General features: G+C 34.5%; 1 protein-coding gene across 1 annotated transcript in view; it reads left to right on the top strand.

Moving 5' to 3' along the window:
• The first annotated feature begins 1,469 nt into the window (after positions 1 to 1,469).
• LOC124176644 (flotillin-2) overlaps positions 1,470 to 20,616 on the top strand; it is a 478,641-nt gene continuing 459,494 nt past the window's right edge. The window contains exon 1 of the mRNA XM_046558208.1: positions 1,470 to 2,039. Coding sequence (XP_046414164.1) covers positions 1,991 to 2,039 — 49 coding nt within the window. The 5' untranslated portion in view covers positions 1,470 to 1,990. The remainder of the gene's footprint in view (positions 2,040 to 20,616) is intronic.

Raw genomic sequence — 20,616 nt, forward strand, 5'->3', positions numbered from 1 at the left:
TCAGAAGTCTACGAGCGCCACGTAGAGGAACTAAAAAACGGTGACAAGACGCGTACAATTTTTTAGTATACAAGCAGTGGTGAGTGTCAGGGGGCTGGTCGTAACGCAACGAATCACTTCCTCCGATTATCTAACCGCGCCGTTAGATTGGCCAGACGCTGTCGTTTTCCCTATTCTTTCTGTTGGTTCGAAACTAGAATCTACGCGCCAAGCTCACGTCCCCGTAAGTTGCTGTATTTTGATTGGTTAAGAACTATAGAGTTTCTGCGCAGTGCGTATTTTACCCTAGCTTTCCTGTCTCTCTATTGGTTGATGTCACCGTCCGTTTTATCGACACTTGTCACAAAACAGCAATTTCATTATGGGTCATTCATTTTATGTTAGAAAAGTCCACATTTTCATCTTCAACTTCAAAAATACAATATAAAGGGGTGTGCTTCCGTTTTTTCATAAGCTGTGATAAAATTCTTGCTATTGAGATTAATGATATTTCCTTCCCGTGCAAATTGAATGGTTATGAGGTCCCATAAATCACCAAACTTAGATCACAAATTCCCATAAAGTAATTTTTATATTTCGGCATATGAGATTTATGGCACAATGTAACCCAAACATAAGCACAATTCAGCACACCCCTTTGTATTGTATTTTTGAAGTTGAAGATGAAATTGTGGACTTTTCTAACATAAAATGAATGACCCATAATGAAATTGCTGTTTTGTGACAAGTGTCGATAAAACGGACGGTGACATCAACCAATAGAGAGACAGGAAAGCTAGGGTAAAATACGCACTGCGCAGAAACTCTATAGTTCTTAACCAATCAAAATACAGCAACTTACGGGGACGTGAGCTTGGCGCGTAGATTCTAGTTTCGAACCAACAGAAAGAATAGGGAAAACGACAGCCTCTGGCCAATCTAACGGCGCGGTTAGATAATCGGAGGAAGTGATACGTTGCGTTACGACCAGCCCCCTGACACTCACCACTGCTTGTATACTAAAAAATTGTACGCGTCTTGTCACCGTTTTTTAGTTCTTCTGCGTGGCGCTAGTAGACTTCTGACACGTTCGCTGTCCTCGCTGACCGCGCGCAAGCTTGTCAGATAACTACTAGCGCCACTAGTGATGGAAATTGGCGGCAGAATCAAGGGACATTTTGCGAACCACTTTTAGGCCGTGTTCGAAAATTGACTGACAGTACTGTCAGCAATCGTTTATCTCTTTTGCGCTGCCGAGTTCATGGACAACTCTGTCTCTGTCCTAGGGAATTTTTAGTACTGGCAGTGAATTTACGAACACGGCCTTAGCAGCGTGTGTTAGGGGGCTGGTCACGACCTTAGCTCCCGATACTGACAACAGTCTTTCATCTCCTTCGCACTCTCGAGTTCGTAAGTCACTGCCTCGGTCCTAGGGACTTTTTAGCCCTGCCAGCCAATTTCTGAGCGCACTCATAGGCGTAACGAGAAGTGAATCATACGACGCCTGGACAATTGACAAAAAAACATCCACCAAACATAGGCGCGTTGAAAAAAAATAAAGAAATATAGATACGGTCAGCGAAAGTGAAATTAAAGAGAGTAACCGTTGTCACTAGCGCTCTATTCGGCGGTACGGTGAGTGAGATGTCGTTCGTCCGACAGTCGCTGCTCTGACATGTTTACTTCCGTTCCAAGTTTAGGAAAATATTAGAGCTCGTCGTGCACTCGCTTTCGGGTTGGTTGCTGCAGGCACACCGATTAAAAGGGCTGATATCGTGAAGTGTGTTCAGTGTCGTTCTGTAATTAGTTAGTTGTTAGTGTCGTCGGTCGGTGAATCGTTGTGTCGCGTCGTCTCTGGTCGGTGTCTCGTGTCAGTGGGATAATTATTAGAACAGTTTACAACTGTTCGATCTCATTGTTGTGTTGTTTATTGTGGGTTTATGTGCTCCGTTTCTTCTACCGTCACTCCATTTGGATTATAAAAATCATACACACATAAAATCAATCAGAGATGGGGAATGTTCACACTTGCGGACCGAACGAGGCGCTCGTCGTATCAGGTAGAATTTTGCCCATTTATTTTTTCCTGTTCTATACACTTTATCATCGGTTATTACCGATGATGTAACGATTCCGTTTCGTCTCGATTTCTCTACTTACTCACTTGCATCTTATACGCGAAGGTAAAACAAGCCGAGTAATGAATCTTCGCTCAATTTTGAGGTTATAATACACCGGCTTTTTACCACCACGGCGTCAGCCAGACGCTTGAAAAGCTTGATTATACCGACCTAGTTCTTAATTACGTTAGACTAATACGCTGTAACAGGGAAAAATCAAAATCTCCGGGTTACCAGTGTTGTTTTTGTTTATTTCTTCTGTCTTACCAGATGTCATTCCTTTTTTTCTTCTATGCAAAGAAACAAACGACAAACGTCACGTCTTTCATGTTCAAATTTATTTCCCATACACGTCCGTCAATCCGACGTCTACATTTCACAGTCCGTGTCAGTATGTGATAATTTGCTATGAACACCGATGGCTTGTTACTCTTGAGTTCTCGCGACGATCCGGTGTTGCATTTCGTAGCAGCGTCGACGTCCTTCATACGTCGTTGTCATCTATTAATACAGTCAATGTTTGTTTGAGACTGAAGTTAGCAACGTTATTGTAATGACTTATGTTTACAAATAATCGTTATTTCACAATTGCAGAAATGTTTAAAATGTACTAAATCATAACAAGGCAAATTTGTATTCATATTTAAAAATTTCTACCCCCCCCCCCCTCCCCCCCTTCAGACGCAAAATTTTGTTACGTTATCGTTACTAACTTCAGCCTCGTTATTTTGTCGCATGTGTTATTCTCTCTACTCCGATATACGTAACCATGTTGGCTGCGTTGCGTTCGGTAATTCCGACAATCCCCCCCTCCTTGGACTGTAAAATTGCGGTGACCTTTGCTTAAGGTTGCATGGGCGGTACTGTCTAGATCAAAAGTTAGGAAACGAGAAGATAGCGTTTCAAAATCGCCAGTGTTACATGCGCGAGTGAAACAAAATCATTACTAAATTAACTAGTAGAATTAAATCGGCGCATATTCGAATGATAAGCTAATTTTTCGCCATATAGATCTTAAGGGGTTGCCTTGAAAAATTTTAAAACAGTCATCTCCAGAGTCGATGAAAGTCCTGGATTTAAGCAACATACGTTACAACGTATGTTCGTCAACGATTACATTTGCGCGTTATAACTTGACTGTAATGTTTCAAATTTTTTTAAGACGTTGCTCAATATAATTCTGGGTATTTTGTTAGTGATAAAAATGAGTCGAATATATACCAGGATTTGATCATTTCTAACGTAATTCTAATTAACAAACTATTTCTGAAATCGTTAATATCTTAGCTAGTGGGTGTTAATTGAATTCGCTGTGATTCATTTCTGTTACACAGTAGGAATGCTGTTTTATTCGTGTTCATTATCATTGGCGCAAATGACACGAATGGAATTTTTCTTTAAAAGTGTTTCGTTCTTTTCCAAAGTTTTGATTTTGACGTCGTTGCTCATTCAACGTTGATTCTTCACACACGACTGTCATTTCCTTCATATGGGTGCATACATACATTATCTTCAATTAATGTCATGCAATGAACGCTCAAGAGATGACGACACTCGAACATTCATTCTTGATTAGAGCAATAAAAACGTTATCTCATTTAATCTATTTCTTGCGGTACGATGCGGAATGAATTTGTTCTTTTGGTATACTTGTTGTTACAATCATTCATCGAATGTATAAAACTACCGCACACGGAAAGCAGCTCGATCGAGACTTTGAAACGTTTTGAATATAACTTTCCTCGAGTTGATGGAGTTTATTCAGCGTTCGCAATAATAAGTTACTCATCCCGTTCGAACTTGGCTTACAAATATCGTTATATCTCCAAAATTATTGATCTGGTTGTAACGAAATACAGCCTAAAACCTGCCAGACGTTGTAGCTACACACAGAAAGTAAAACTATCAAAATCGCTTCAGTAGTTCTCGACTTGTAAGCGAATGTTATTGAGGTTGAAGTTAGTGACGTTATCGTAACGAAACATTGGATAAAAAAATCACTATTTTCTCAATTTTATAATGATTTTTAACGATCTAAGATTTCCAAGTGTGAGTTCGCTTTTTGTTATTACGACTTACTGAATTTCAGACAATTCCAAAATCGTGAAATACTCGTTTTTCCTTGTTACGATAAAGTTACATAAGTTTACGTAAGTAATAAAGTTTTATATAACATGTAGAGAAGAGATAGGGAAGATGTATGTACTACTGATCTATTTAGCTTACAGACTTGACTACCTCGTTTAGAATAAATAATAATCAATATATAGATGAGTAATATTTTCGTCCCAGAGTCATGGTTCCGGTATTTTTTGGTTATTTTGTTATCGTTCACTTTGGGTGGAGTGCAGCTAATTCGTTTGCTTTCAAATCGTATTGAAAAAGTTTGCAATTATTGCAGTATTAATATAAGCAAAAAGAGAAAGATTTTTTGCTCGCCAAATGGTTTTAATTGGGAAAAAGTCATTCGTGCGAAGACGTAAAATTTAAAAAAAATCACTACCTTAGAGGAAATTGAATAAAATTCATCACAATGTACGACTCACTTTCATAACTTCGTAAAATTTGTTCTAAAATTAACGGCAGAATATCGAGTGTTCGCTAATTTTAGACTCTCGAAATATTATCAGGCTGAAGTTTGTAACGTTAATATAATGATGCATCTTTGGAGAAAGTCGTTATTGTGCAACTTTAGGTTTTCTTGAAATTTAGCAAACTCAGATTTTATAATTTCAACTTTTCCAGTTGTTCGAAAGGTGTAAAATATTAATTTTCGTTTCTATATTTCGATACATTAACGGTACTAACTTCAGACTCGAGTAATATTCCCGAAATCTGTTCGTGGGTACTGACAAAATGTACATGCGAAAGTATATTATCATTTGTTTATTCAATACGAGAATTGATACGTACACAATCTATTATCTTTCGACTATGTATTTATAATGTACATATAAGGATAGGGTGGAAAAAAAAATATACATTTGGCGTATATAATTCGAGTTTGAAAGATTCAAGTGTAGAAATGAGAAAAAAATTTTTCGAAACTTTACCAAACAACATCGTGATGATGAAAAAAATACGGCCCATTAAAGACATTTCACGAAGTATATTTTTGAATTCACGTTAACGCAGTTTTTTTATCTAATAATAACAACAACAACAACAATATTAATAATAATAGGAATGGCTGCTCCGACCAGATAATTATCGAATGAAAAAAAAAAAAAAAAGCATCTTATCGTCATTTTTTATTGCTATTTTTGATCAAATCGACAAATCCTTTACCTGTGCGTACAACGTGGATGGTAATTTACAGTGTGACGTGCGAATTGAAGCTGCGCACAACCTCGCATAGCATAGCGGCAACACGCGATGTATAAATAATAAAAAGGAAACGCTGCTCGTGCCTCGACAACCTTTCCTGACATTGGAACAATTGATAATCGGCGGTTTTGACGATGCATCAGGTGTAGAGTTGTTATTTTTAGCTACACCGAGTTTTTGAAGTACAGAAAATTTCGGAAAATTAGTTTGAAGCTCGGAAAAAGGGAACGTTCATAAACTACGTGGATCTAATTATTTTCAACATATTTTAACCCCCCTAAGTCCATTTTAAATTTATTACATCGTTAATTATATTTTGTATCCTCCTTAAAAGCTTTCCGCATCCCATTTATGTTATTTCGCACTTTTTGTTTGGAAAACTTTTCAGAGTACAGTTCGCGATAAGCGTCATGTATCCTGTGATATAATGACATTGTGAATAATATTACACTGTGCCCTTAAGGTCGTATAGTACTTCTACCCTTACCGATTGAGCAAACTAACCCTTTTTCTTCTTACATTGAATAAACAAACGAGTGAAAAGATTTCAAATTTCGACGGTGCATCGCTCTTTTGTACCGGAATTCATGCGTTATTACTGATCAATGTTGTATTTCGGCGCGTTATTTGAAATTTAAAATTTCACATGACTAAGTATATTGCATTATTTAAAAGAGTCTTAACCCTTTGAGGAGCAGCGGTACACGTATGTACCACCTTTTTTTCCTGCAGTTTTTACATGATTGCCAATACCTTTATACTTCTAAGTCGTTGCTAGTATCTTGAAGGTTCAAGCTAAAAGATACTTGAGGAAAAAAGTGGATATTTGTTTCTTTATAATTAATTATACATAATTCAAACGCAAAAGACTCGTTTTTTTCAGAATAAATTCAGCTGTTCTCAAACGAAGTGTCGAAAGGCTTTGAAATTTTTTGTCATATATTTTTCAGGTCTATTACTAACTTATAAAATCGTTTTCATATTTTTCGGCAGGCTTAAAATTTTCAAAATAAAATTGGATGCTAATTGCCATATCGGATCCGATATCTTGAACTTTGGAATTCGGACATCAGAATCGTAATCAGCGACCCCAAAAAACCCTCTATACCAAATTTTGTGCCGATTGAACGAAAAATCACGAACTTAACCTAACATAGTCGCCATTTTGGGTCCGCCATCTTGAATTTTCTAATACTGACTTCAGAATCGTAATCGGCGACCCCAAAAAACCCTCAATACCAAATTTTGTGACGATTAAACGGAAGAATCACGAACTTAACCTAAAATAGTCGCCATTTTGGGTCCGCCATCTTGAATTTTCTAATTCTGACTTCAGAATCGTAATCAGCGACCCCAAAAAACCCTCTATACCAAATTTTGTGCCGATTGAACGAAAAGTCACGAACTTAACCTAAAATAGTCGCCATTTTGGGTCCGCCATCTTCAATTTTCTAATTCTGACTTTAGAATCGTAATCGGTGACCCCGAAAACCTCCAACCACTTATGATTTTCTAAGTTTGTTCAGTAGAAAAATGTTTCCCTCAAAAGGTTAAGGTAGTACTGTCGCAAAACGATTTACCGCATGGATATCGATGAAATTTAATATGCTCGTAGACATTGGCCCAAAGGTAATTGGATTCGATTTTTCTAAAGATTAAAATCACGATAGAAAAGTTCATTTTCACGTGTCCAACACTTAGTCTTACGGAGAATCACGCCATTCGCAATTTCAAACTCGGATTGTGTGATCACTGTCGTTCAGATTTCAATGAACTTGCACGGAACGATATTTCAATATCTGCCGTAAATTTTGGATGCTCGAAAATAAAGCTTAGGAGCGTGCGACAAGAAAGATAGGCAGACGTTGAAAATTAGAAACTGCGAATAGCTGACAACGACGCGGCAACGCCGTAGATCGTAATTGAGGTTAGGATCTGCCGCGTACTTTTTCCGCACACTTTTTCGATCGCTCTCCGGCCGTTTCGAAATGAACAATTTTCCCGCATCGTCACCGTCTGAGGATGTTTTACCCTCGACATTTTGGTAAGCGAGCGATTGTCCGTGCTTTGCGTGCCGCTTGAATTTAGTGAAAACATCGCGCGACGTTGCCACATCTAAATACCGACCGAGTCAAATGAGCGTCAGAATGAACTTGACTTGCTTTTTGTTGACGGTACTACCCTTAAGGAATATAAATGCCACGTGGCCTCGTGTAGTCCTTAAGTAACTTCTTGCCGCACCGAGTTAACCCCCCCCCCCCCCCCCCCTCCCCCTCCCCGCTCCTCTGCCACCCCCACGTGGTTTCAGAACGTTCCTAAAGCCGCAAGACCGATTTTGATAAGACCATATTCCATGAAAATGTAAAAAAAAAAACGTCGTAGAGTACGAATTAATTTTATTTCAAGGGTCAGATCGTTGTCACTTTTTGACCGAAGGTGATAGTGCAATTAATTTGAAAAATTTTATCGCGCATATCACGTCGAGATGAAAATAATTTTTCGAGAAAAATATTTACCGATTAGACGAAGTTGTTTCTTTGAAAGAAATTATCTTCTCACTTGTACTTGCACAATGCATGGTGAAAGTTATTTTTGCAACGTGAACACGAGTGAAAATTATTTTTTTAAACAATTGGCAGATCGGCGTATATTTATCGAGTTGTTATAGTGCATTGGAAACCCGAGTATAGAAAATACGGAAATAACAAACAAAAGTAGAGTAGTCGATGTTTGTTCAAACGATTGTTTGTTATAAATTCACGGAAACAATTTTCTTCTTTTATCATGTTGGGATCGTTTAACGTTTTAATTAACAAAGTCAAAATCGCAGTATTGAATCGAATACCGAGAACGAAGTAAATCTATTTTGAGCGAATCTGTGAAAAATAGTCTCTTCCGAACAAGACAATTCATCTAGATTTTCAATTTTGAACAGCGATTTTATCGATACTCGAGTGTTACTTGAAGTTTGTTTTAGAACGCGTTGAGAGTTTACTTTAAAAGATGATGTAGTTGACATAGTAAAAGATTGAATTTGAGTATACTAAAAAAAAAAAAAAAAAAAAAAGAGGTTGTTTTTACAGAAAAATTCATCTTTTTTTTTTTTTTAATTACAATATTCTTTAAAAAAAAATTTTTTTTTCATTTCATTTAATTGACGATCGAAAACGACTATCTTCTGACATAAAATCTAACATAAAATTAACACGAAATATCGATTTTTGGGAAGCCAATCTCTTTAACAAGTAGATCGAGGTCTCTCTGCCTTTGACTATATGTAAAGAGGATATATCTGTCGATTGATTTTTTCGATTATTTTATACTAACCCCACCGTTATTATCCACTCGTACCGAAGAAAGATCTGTATTATTAACACACGGTGTATACCCGGCCGATTGTGAGTAAAGCGGACAAATGCGTCGATATTAAATATCGGCCTTGACATTTGAACGCGACTATCGTCGTAACATCTTGCGCTCGATTCTCGCTGCACTGTGTAATACATTTCATGTCAGATTTTTCCTACCGATCCTCCGGTGCTCCCATGACGATACATATTTCGACAGTGATTGCAACATTTTTTAAAGTAATGAAAATAATTACGTATACTTTGTGGCCAAAATCAAATATATTCCAACCAAAGTTGAAATGGTTTCGAAGAGTTGTAAAAATCAAGGAATTAATTTTTGAACTAACCGATTTTTTTTTTTTTTTTTTTTTTAGTCGTTTTGATTTTTCTAATCTTCAGGGCCCGATAATACCATCTCCGATACAACAACAATCTTTACATTTTAATTAAAATTCCAAGTTGAAAAATCAAAATAACTAGCAAAATACACTGAGAGAAATTTTTAGTTCCGGTTACCGCTCAGTTCTTAACTATTTTCATTTTTTTTCACCACAATCGAAAAATATAGTTCTAGGTACAGAATAAAAATTAGTTTTCTAGCTGTTACCGGGAAGTCTGGTATCCGTTACTATATTTTCTTGTAACTGTTGCGAAAATTTAATGCTTGCGCAATAATAAATTGACGTTGAAGCCTTATTTAACTAAAAAAGTAGAGTAAATCTTACGAACCGATTTTGCGTTGCAATAACCAAAAAATGATCGAATTTTTAAATTTTTAAAAAAATTGTTAAAAATCGTAGATGCTAGAACTCTTGTTTTTAATCTTCAGGAACTGTAGAACTTTTCGATCAAAAACTTTCAGTACAGGAAATCAAATTACTTTTTCTTTCTAGATGCGATGCCACGAAAATCTGGCATATCATTTTTTATGTGCATTTTTTTTTTTTTTTTTTTCGTAATTTTAGCGAAACTTTTTTTCTAAAATCAGGAACTTCAGAAATATCCCGAGTGCCAGTGGAACAGATGGTAGACATTTTATTTTCTGCAAAAGAGATTTGGTTAAAATCTTGAACTTCATTTTTTAGCGAAATCACTTGGACTCGATCCGATAAATTATGTTTATCTCCGCATTAACAAACTGACAATAAGTCAAATCTGATGAAAATCTTTTGATTTAAATTTCAATCGCGTATATTTTTCGAGAACAGTTTGTTAGGAATATATATTTATCAATAGGACACAGGAAAACGGAAGGTTTAGATAATATTTGATTCGGTCTTGAGTGAGAAAAAAATATTTTAAAGTTACATTATTTCGATCTTCAACTTTGATGTAAATGAACAGTATAATAATTCAATAAGCATTCCGAATAATAATTTGTCAAGTCGAATCGCGATTGGATTATAAAACATCGATTTGCAAAAATAAACCTCAATCGATAAATGCAATTAAACTTTTTAATTCCAATTGAATCTGTTGTTTGTACAGTCGGAAGTTTTTTTTTTAAAACTTTTATTGCCAAATTAACTAGAAAAAATGTTGAAAACTTTGAATTCGTTGCTAATTCTTCACTTCGACGGTGATTAAGGTCGTATAGTACGCCTACCGTTACCGAGCGAGTAAATTCACCCTTTTTCTTTCTGTATTAAGTAAACGAACAAACGGAAAGGGTTCAAATTGGAATTGCGCAAAGTATCTCAGCTATGGATTTTTTGGCCCCTGAAATACGGGAAATGTGGTTTGAAGCTTTCCGTTCGATTGTTTATTTAGTGTAAGAAGGAAAAGGGTGAGTTTGCTCGGTCGGTAAAGGTAGGAGTACCGCATGAACTTAAATATGCGCGACTCGTTGGTTTGGGGAAATTTTTCATTATATGTGCTTAATTTGCGGTGACCTTTATCTCGAATAACGTTCAGTCGTTGTCTGATAATCGGAAGAATGCATTCTTATCTTGTTTCCTAACGCTGCTGGAACGACGCGAACGAATTCGGAGAGAGAAAAGTTTGCTTGAAATAATAACCTGTAAGATATTTTCGAATTCATTTCCCTCCGCAAGGTAGGACGAATAAAAAATATTCCACGCCTCTGCGAAGCTGAAAAAAAAGGCATCTTTTTCCTTTCACTAATCCGTCGAACTAACTTTTGTGATATCCTTAACTTCCAATCATAATATACCGTACAAAATTAATTGATAAACTTAAATTACACAACTCTACGTAAAAAACTTTTCGTCCGTTTCCTAAAATTTATTTTATGATTTTTCTCTTCATTATGCTCGATAATAAAGGAAAAGTACCCATATTCCATAGAAAAGTTTGCTTTTGTGGTAGTTTTGATAATAATATATTCTTTTCAGTTATCGTAGAGATATTAAATAGTTCTGGTACATTTAAAAATACAGCCAAAAAAAAAAAAAAAAGGGTTGGAATATAGTTTTAAAGCAGTAGTCTCTGAATTTTTAGGGAATAACAAAATTGAAAATTACCAAGTTCTAGTTGAAAATACGTTAAAAAACTTTATAACCATGGGTTGCGGAATGTCTCTAAAAGTACATATGCTGCATGCTCATTTAGATAAATTTGAAAACAATATGGAGACGTGATCAGAAGAACAAGGAGAACGTTTTCATCGATATATTATGAACTTCGAACAACGTTATCAGGGCCGATACAACGAAAATATGATGAGTGACTACATTTGGGGTTTAGTGAAAAACGTACTTGTGAACATGAAAGAAAAAGCAAGAGGGTTCACTTTCAAACTTTTTTCCACTATTTGTGTAATTTGATATGACAGTGAAAGTTGATAAAAATTACATATTTAAGGGGGTATTCTAGTGTAGAAATTTGAAAAAATCGATTTTTTTTTTTTTATATTTTCAAAGCTTAACCTTTCAAGAATGTGTCCTTAAAAGGACAAGTCAAAATTTCAATTATTTTCAGAGATATAGCTATTTTAGTGACACGTCTTCAATACTGGCTCGGCTGGAACGAATTTTACTCGAAACTTTAAACGCGTTTTTCTCAAAACTACATTTTTCAAAACGGTTGACATGATTTCTCAAGTTCTATTAAACCGATTTACTTGAAATTTGGTGAGAATCTTCTCAATACATGTCTCTATCGCACGAACTATTATTATAACGAAATAATAATTTTTACTATTTTTAAAAAATTCAGAAACGTTCAAAAAAGTCAAAAAAAAACGTATTTTTTCGGACAGCCGTAATTTGACAAAAAAAAAATTTTTTTCGACTTTTTTTTTAGTTAGTACGATAGCTGCATTTATGTAGATTAATAATCTTTTTTTGTTTTTTTTTTCTGATTTTGAAAATGCTTGCAATCGTGACAACATTGGCGCGCCATTTTTTTTGTACCCCCCACTTCAACAACTCATAGCACTTTCAATTTTGTATTTTTTGACTTTTTTTTTTTTTTTTTTTTGTAATCGTGAAATAATAATAAACGCCTGATAAAAAAATGGATGGTAAAAATATTTTTTGTTTTTTGTTTATAGCACTTCAAAAAACACCTCAAATTCATGCCTCTACACTAGAATACCCCCTTAAATATATTTGTTTCGTGTTATCAATAAATATAAAGTTTTAACTATGGATTTTCTAAAATACACTTCAACCGTTCTCCTGGATAGAAAAGCAAACTTTTTCAGGCGGCATACATTTTTTTCATCCAACTGCCGATAAATCTATCGAAATTTATTAAATCTATTAAAATACCCTCTTATCAAAGTCAAAATTCGTGTTGGCCTGTGTCATCGCATCATTCGGTTATTTCGTATAAATCTTCCTTTACAAGCAGCTCATGATTGTTGGTCCAATGGTCTCCGATTAAAAAAAAAAAAAGTCACCGGCTTACACGAATATCATGATATCAAATTCGCTGGTGTATGTAATTTTCTACAAGGAAAGATATTAGGTATATTGATTGATTGATTTTTCACACGAGTTTTGACAAGTCGCCTAAACTAATTGATTAGTCAACGAATTCTGTGACGATGTTACGTAGAATTCCATAATCCAGAAAAGCATTAAAATATGGTTAAATTTCTAATTTTTTTTCTCCTCGATAGTTCAATTATGTAAGTTAAATTGGTGTCTATAGACTGTGTTTCTATGATAAAAATAAGTCGGAATATTATCCGAGGTTCGGTAATTATCGAACGATGCCTTTTTGGTACAGCGGACAAAATCTTGTAAACCGAGTAGTTTCATCATTTGTTCAAATAAAAAGAAGAAACAGAAAATTGTTGATTTTGCATAAAATGATGATTTTGGTAAATTGAATAGTTGAACGAGAATTCAAGTTCAAATGACTTTTAGGCAAAATGAGCTACGTGATTTGTTGAAATTTTATTCACTGTAGAGCAAAGTTCCTTTGGAATATCTAAAAGTTGTCGACAGCAAACCGACGAGGTTGAAATCCGTATCGTTATCCTAAAAAAATCAGTATCTTTTTATTTTTACAATTTTTTCGAATGAACAAAGATTTGAGGATACGCATATTCTCTGTAATAATGATTACGTTTCGTTTTATTACAGTTTACTGAATTTCAAACAATTCCAAAATTGCAAGCTGACGATCTTTCTTAAGCATGATATGATAACCGAGCTGTTTCTGTGCAAATCTGTTGTGTTTTATTTCTTCCTCCTTTTCGAATCTAAAAAGTTCCGAAAGTCCCTAAATCCGAATTATTCGGTTGCGAAACTCGAAGTAAAGACATCGAATTTTTTCGAAGCAACAAAGTTTCGAATGGTTGGAAACCCGCCGGTTCAAAGTTCCGGAATGCAATATTTCGAAAATTAAAATACATTCACTCAGCGTAGTTATTCAATGGGTGGGTGCAAAAAATGAGAAAAAAAAAAACAAAAAACGTAAAATTATCGAAAATTCAAAACAAAGAAACCGCAAAGTGGAGAAATTCACAGAATTGAAAATCTTCCATCATTCGGAATTTCGATGCTTCAGATGTTTAAATCTTTCTCACTTTCACCCTTTCGAAACTCTTTGTGCGTCGGATTACGGACGATTCGAAACTTTGACGTTACGTCAAGGTTTGATTTCTTTACTTTAAGTTTCGCCGTAAAAAAAAAATCAGAATTTGGCTGTTTCGGAACTTTTCAAATTCGGCATTTCCACCCCGCCTCGTCGATATTCAATTGGTCGAAATAGAAGTCAAAATTAGATCGTCCCGATACCGAGTCGCCTGAATGGAATGGTTGTTACGTATGCTATCGATCGGATATTCCACGTTTCTAGACTCAACGAGTTAGTGAGTCATACGTCCACTTATTGGGTGGCTGCTGAGGGCTGTTCGCTGGCTGGCTGGCTGGCCAAGGGTGCTGAAGAGACGGCTGATCCACCCTTCCGTGGGATCGGTTAGCAGGGGGAAAGTTCGTCCGGGTTCGTCGCTCGTCCCATTTGCATAACCATTTGCATACGTGCCGATTTGAAGATGAACGGGGACCACGACGTTTGAATTCGAACTTACACTTAGAAAAGTTTCATTTGTTATAGGAACTAGAAAAATTCAGTAAAACAGGTGAGGGATTCACCGTCAACTCGGCCACTTTTTTTTCGACCATCTCAGATCTGCCCCATAATTGGTTATATCAAAGTACTGGTAAAAGGTACTCTATGTGAATTTTTTCAGATTTTTTAATTCGTTATTTGAGAAATTGCCGGTTTTTTTTTCAAATGAATATATCTCGGAAACTTGAAGTAACTGGAAAGAAATGACTCTGCGTAAAAGTTGTAGTTTTTTGTTAGATTTCGAGAGGAATTTTTTAAAAAAATTTTACGTTTCGGCGACGCTGATTTTTTACCAAAATAGGAAGAAATTATTTTTTTTATTCAAAAAGGACCCTTTTTTTCTGAAAAAATTACAGTCTTCGAATATGTGTGACGATATCGCAAAAAAATCGCCAGAGTGGCACGGATCGAGGTTCTAAAAAAAATTTTTGGATTCAGATTGAGTATGATTTTCATGTATTTTGTTCCACTGAATCTGAATCCGAAGTTTTTTTGTCCCACTAACGTTTCAAAATTTAAAAAAATTTGAAAAAACCAAAAAAATTGGGAAAATTGCAGTTATAAATATGAGAAAAAATCTATAGATCTATAGATGTTATGATTTTTACGTATTTTGTTCCACTGAATCTGAATCTGAAGTTTTTTTGTCCCATTAACGTTTCAAAATTTTTAAAAATCTGAAAAAACCAAAAAAATTGGGAAAATTGCAGTTATAAATATGAGAAAAAATCTATAGATCTATAGATGTTATGATTTTTACGTATTTTGTTCCACTGAATCTGAATCTGAAGTTTTTTTGTCCCATTAACGTTTCCAAATTTAAAAAAATCTTAAGAAAACAAAAAAATTGGGAAAATTGCAGTTATAAATATGAGAAAAAATCTATAGATCTATAGATGTTATGATTTTTATGTATTTTGTTCCACTGAATCTGAATCTGAAGTTTTTTTGTCCCATTAACGTTTCAAAATTTTTAAAAATCTGAAAAAACCTAAAAAATTGGGAAAATTGCAGTTATAAATATGACAAAAAATCTATAGATCTATAGATGTTATGATTTTTACGTATTTTGTTCCACTGAATCTGAATCTGAAGTTTTTTTGTCCCATTAACGTTTCCAAATTTAAAAAAATCTTAAGAAAACAAAAAAATTGGGAAAATTGCAGTTATAAATATGAGAAAAAATCTATAGATCTATAGATGTTATGATTTTTATGTATTTTGTTCCACTGAATCTGAATCTGAAGTTTTTTTGTCCGATTAACGTTTCAAAATTTAAAAAAATCTCAAGAAAACAAAAAAATTGGGAAAATTGCAGTTATAAATGTAAGAAAAAATCTATAGATCTATAGATGTTATGATTTTTATGTATTTTGTTCCACTGAATCTGAATCTGAAGTTTTTTTGTCCGATTAACGTTTCAAAATTTAAAAAAATCTCAAGAAAACAAAAAAATTGGGAAAATTGCAGTTATAAATGTAAGAAAAAATCTATAGATCTCTTCCCAATTTTTTTGGTTTTTTGAGATTTTTTTAAATTTTGAAACGATAATGGGACAAAAAAACTTCGGATTCAGATTCAGTGGAACAAAATACATGAAAATCATACTCAATCTGAATCCAAAAATTTTTTTTCATCTCGATAGTTTCGGTTTTTCATGATTTTATGCAATTTTTTTCGGTTTTTCACAATTTTTTCAAACTTTGACGGCTCAACGGACTAATTAACGTTCAGATTTAGATTCAGTGAATTGAAATATATGAAAATCGTACTTGATCCGAGTCCACAAAAATTTTTGCATCGCTGTGATTGCAGTTTATCTCAATTTTTTGCCTTTTTTTTGGATTTTTTGCATTTTACTCAAATCTGGAGGGTGAACGGGCCAAACGGACTTCAAATTCGGATTCAGCGGATCGAATTACATGTCCGTAGGTGGGTCCGGTCAAACGTACAAACAACTTTTTTTTTTTGTGTGCCGGTGTTATCTAATGTACTCCGCTTAATTAATGAAATTGACATTGGGCTCGGTCAGAATTCTCTTCCTTTTTTACTCGCTGGTACGTGACTCGCTGCTATTCCTCACGTGCAAAAATTAGCTCATAGATATCACTTTTCCTTTCGTCGATTGATTACTGTTGAAAATCAATGACGAAAACTTGAATATCCCAATTATATTTACAGAGTTAATTCGATCATTATAAATTTTTATTTTTTTTCTCACAATCCAATCGATTGCAGTACTCAGAGCAAAAAAAAAACAAAAAGACACGAAGAAGATATCGTCTGACTCGGAGAAACAAGCCGCATGTTAATCTGTAGACATTTTCTAATCGTCTTACATTAAATTATATAAGTCCGATGATTTACAATTTGAATCGAAGTTCGAACAGCATTGCTGCCAATTTGCTGTTCCGTAATCGAAGCAGCGTATTTTTAAATTTAATATTCTCAACAGCGCTATAAATATGCGTTAAAGATACGCTGTGGCCGATTTCATTTCATGCATCGTGAACCACGAAAAGTGCTGATATACAAATCTCAATTAACAAACATAGCCATAAATAATTATTTTTAAAAAAGTCGTCACACTTTTATTCGCGGTTCAAAATATTCGTCATTTTCTATAAAAATTATTTGAAAAAATCAACACGAATATTCAAAAATAGTTTCATGTTTTTTTTTTTTTTTTTTTTCAACGAAGACTTCACAAATCAATGAAGGTGTCACAAAGTTCTTCCTCATTTTCTTCTCTCAAAGTTCGCGCAGCATAACACGACACGAATTTTTTTTTTTTTTCACGACCAATATAATTTTTTGACATTTTATAGGTATAAGACGGCTTTTCTTTTTTTTTTTTTTTTTTTAGATGTTCGATTTTCATAACATTGCCAAAGAAATTGAAAAATCGTCATTCCATGGTTTACAAAGGCTTGTAACGTTCGTAATTTGACAAAGATCAATTTAAGATTTGATTTTTCCAAATAAACAATCGCGTATTTTCAACAGGCGAGAAAATATTGATTATTTTCGTTACTGCTGGTTTTTATGATACCGCATTTTTTTTTTTTTTTCTCGAAACCACGTTCAAAAACAATACGTTTTTGTTCCCGACGTTTTTTTTTTCCAATACCCATTTTTTCTACCAGAAACTTGGCCTTGAATATGAAATTTTTCAAATCGACCGAGAGTTATTCTGTCCAAACGAAAGCGGCAATTAAAAAATCCATTTAGGAGTATTTTTCCAAACTCAAAGCCTTTTAGAAAAAAAATATCTGACTTAAATTCCCGATCTCATCGGTTTGACTTGGTCGTTTATTTGCGAAATGCCCTACATATGAAGGCTGCAATTCTGTAAATATGTGCGCTCACAGTCGAAACTTGCGGTTCATGTTACTGATGTTATGTATACGTATGCATGCCTAGGTATATATTATTATAGTATAAAAACCTGCACCTGATGTGCTTGGCTAGATCCTAGGGCTTCTGTCAGTTTTGTCCAAACATCGAGAGGAGTGTGTGTACAGAGTCGGCAACATGAATGGCTTCCTTCTTGTTTCGACGCGGTAAGAAGAAGCAATTGAGAACTGTTGAAAGCACTCAGATATCACAAAAATCCGACAGTCGCAGAAAGTACGATGAATTACAATCTGTACTTGAACGTAAATTTGTAATCGTAAATCTCTCTTCAATTTTTTTTTTTTTTCTTTTGTGATATTCCCTCTTTCTTGCATCAAAATCAGAGTGAGGTCGATGTTCGTAACGTTTAGTTGACGGAACATTGAGAGGAAATCGCTATTCTTTAACTTACAGAATGATTTTAAACGAGTTGTTTTATATAAATGTAAGTATGCATGCTGTTTTAATTTATCAAACACTTGACTGTATTTTGGACAATTCTAAACTTACTGAATAGGAATCTTTACGAAAAACTTAGCGTTGCGGTAACGTTGTGAACTACATCCTCATAAAGCAGAACATTGTGGTATATAAATTTCTGAATCCTATCTGGATATTATAATTCGTTATTTACTATAAAGTGTAAGATGATGTAAGGTTGAAAAAAGATCTGTGAATTTTTAAATTCGTAAAGATTTTTCAAACAAACATGTTCGAAAGCATTTTGTAAGTATTGCATAATCTGTTTCTCGTATTCTTTTACCGCCCGCGTGAATTGCATAATGCAGATTTAATCAGTCGATCGTCTAATTTTGGCATTATTATCCGCAGCACAATTCAATTCAGATGCTTTTCCGGCTTATAATTAGGTTATTGTGAATTCTTTCGTTCGGCAGAACCGAGTACAATACATCGAGATGTCAGGTACAGAATCGTTACGTGAGAGCAGATTTTAGCGCCTGTGAACAGGCAACCGAATATTCATTCCCGCAACGCAGGCTGCAAGGCAATTTTACGAACAGGCGTCATGTACAAAATCATTACCGTAGGTTTTACATTTATTGACAGTTGGTAAACTTATCCTCTACTACGGAAGATATTAACGTTATTCGAAACTCGTTTAGAATGATTTTTTTCAGGGATCAATCTAGGAAATAAATCATTCGATCGAATGAGACTTTTTTAAAGGTATTGTAACGACTAAACCTACTTGAAACGAAATTGCCAATTTTAATTAATCATTGTATTTTACATAAAGGAGACATGATATATCGATGAAATTCGAATCAATTACAATTTTGGTTCTACCGTTTAAATTTTCAGTTCATCCGCCGTTAACCATTTTTTATTTTTTTATTTTTATTTTATTACAAATCTAAACTATCACATATTATTGACAATATGATATCGGTTACATTTTCGATTGATTATTTTTGTTTAATGTCTGTAAATTTACAGTTTGTCCAATGACAATAAATTATAGCTGATTTTCTACTGAAACGAATTTTGCAAAGATCGACTCGCATGGATTTTTCATTGTATGAATATGTTTTTGAACAAGGCGTTAGTTTATTACACGAAATGTGTAGTGGTTTTGCATACAGGAAAGTAGGTTGTATCTTACCACCAACTAAATCGTATCATTCGTTAAATGTATTTCCCAAAGAGTGGTAAGATTCAACCCACTTTCCCCTAAGTTGTTTTTCGGTCAGTTGAACAGTTGAATAATAAAAATTCAAGTTCACGCGATTTATAAATAATTCAATTATAAAGGCAAACGAGGCGTGATTCGTTGAAATTTGATGCATCATACGGATTTTTAAACTAATAAAAACTGTAGAATACCGCAATGTACAAAAAATTTTTGACGAGTGAGCTTTTTCCGTGCAGCGAATATTTTTTTTTTTTTTTTTGTTCTCCTCTTTGATCGCTTGCTTTTTGCTTTTACCCAATTCAACTTGATTCCCCTAATTTCAGCTGCACATGTTCAGTGTTCTTATCATCATTCCATCGTTTCGAAATTGTTTTACTGGATTGTACAGACACTCGGATTGATAACCGGGGCGGGATTGAAATTCCAAAATTGAAATGTTTCGAAAGCGCTAAATTCTGATTCTTTTTGTGGTAAAACTTGAGGTGAAGAAATCAAACTTTGACGAAACATCAAAGTTCCGAAGGGTCCGAAACTCGATGCTCAATATTCCGAAAGGGTAAAATTCCGAAAGGTCGTAACTTCGTCAAATCAAAGTTCTGAAATTCTGGCAATGAGAAAATTTTAAAATCTGAACCATCGAAATTCCGAATGAACGAAGATTTTCAGCTCTGTGAATTTATGGCTCGGTGAAATTTCGCCACTCTGATCTTTCTTTGTATTGGATTTTTGATATCTTTACGTTTGGAATCTTGGTAATTCTGATCTTTTACACTTACTCGTTGAGTAAACTCAGGCCGAGAAGCAAACAAAAATTCGATACCGTTAGTCGGAACATTTTTAGAGTTATCGAACGTGTTAGAATCAATCTAACATGGAAGGTATCCCAACTCGATCTCTCCGATTTGATTTCTTTTGTAACATGTATGATGGCAGATAAAACAACATACGTGTCGCTCAGTTTTTAGTCTAATGTAACATATTTAAAAAAGAAATCAAATTGTAGAGATCGAGTTGGGATACCTTTCTTGTAAGTGTCTGTAGAACTGATACGTCATCAACTACTTTTCTTCCCACTCATAACCAGCGGTTATAGGCATAAATGCGCACTTTCTTTCGTTGAACGCACATGATTCGAGTCGAGATATTGACGTCTGTATACGTGACACACACACACTGATATACGTATGTGTTTACCTTACGTCAGAGTTGAGTGAAATTTTACTTTACTAAATTCACTCGCGTA

This window comes from Neodiprion fabricii, chromosome 2 (assembly GCF_021155785.1).
Source record: "Neodiprion fabricii isolate iyNeoFabr1 chromosome 2, iyNeoFabr1.1, whole genome shotgun sequence".
NCBI lineage: Eukaryota > Metazoa > Arthropoda > Insecta > Hymenoptera > Diprionidae > Neodiprion > Neodiprion fabricii.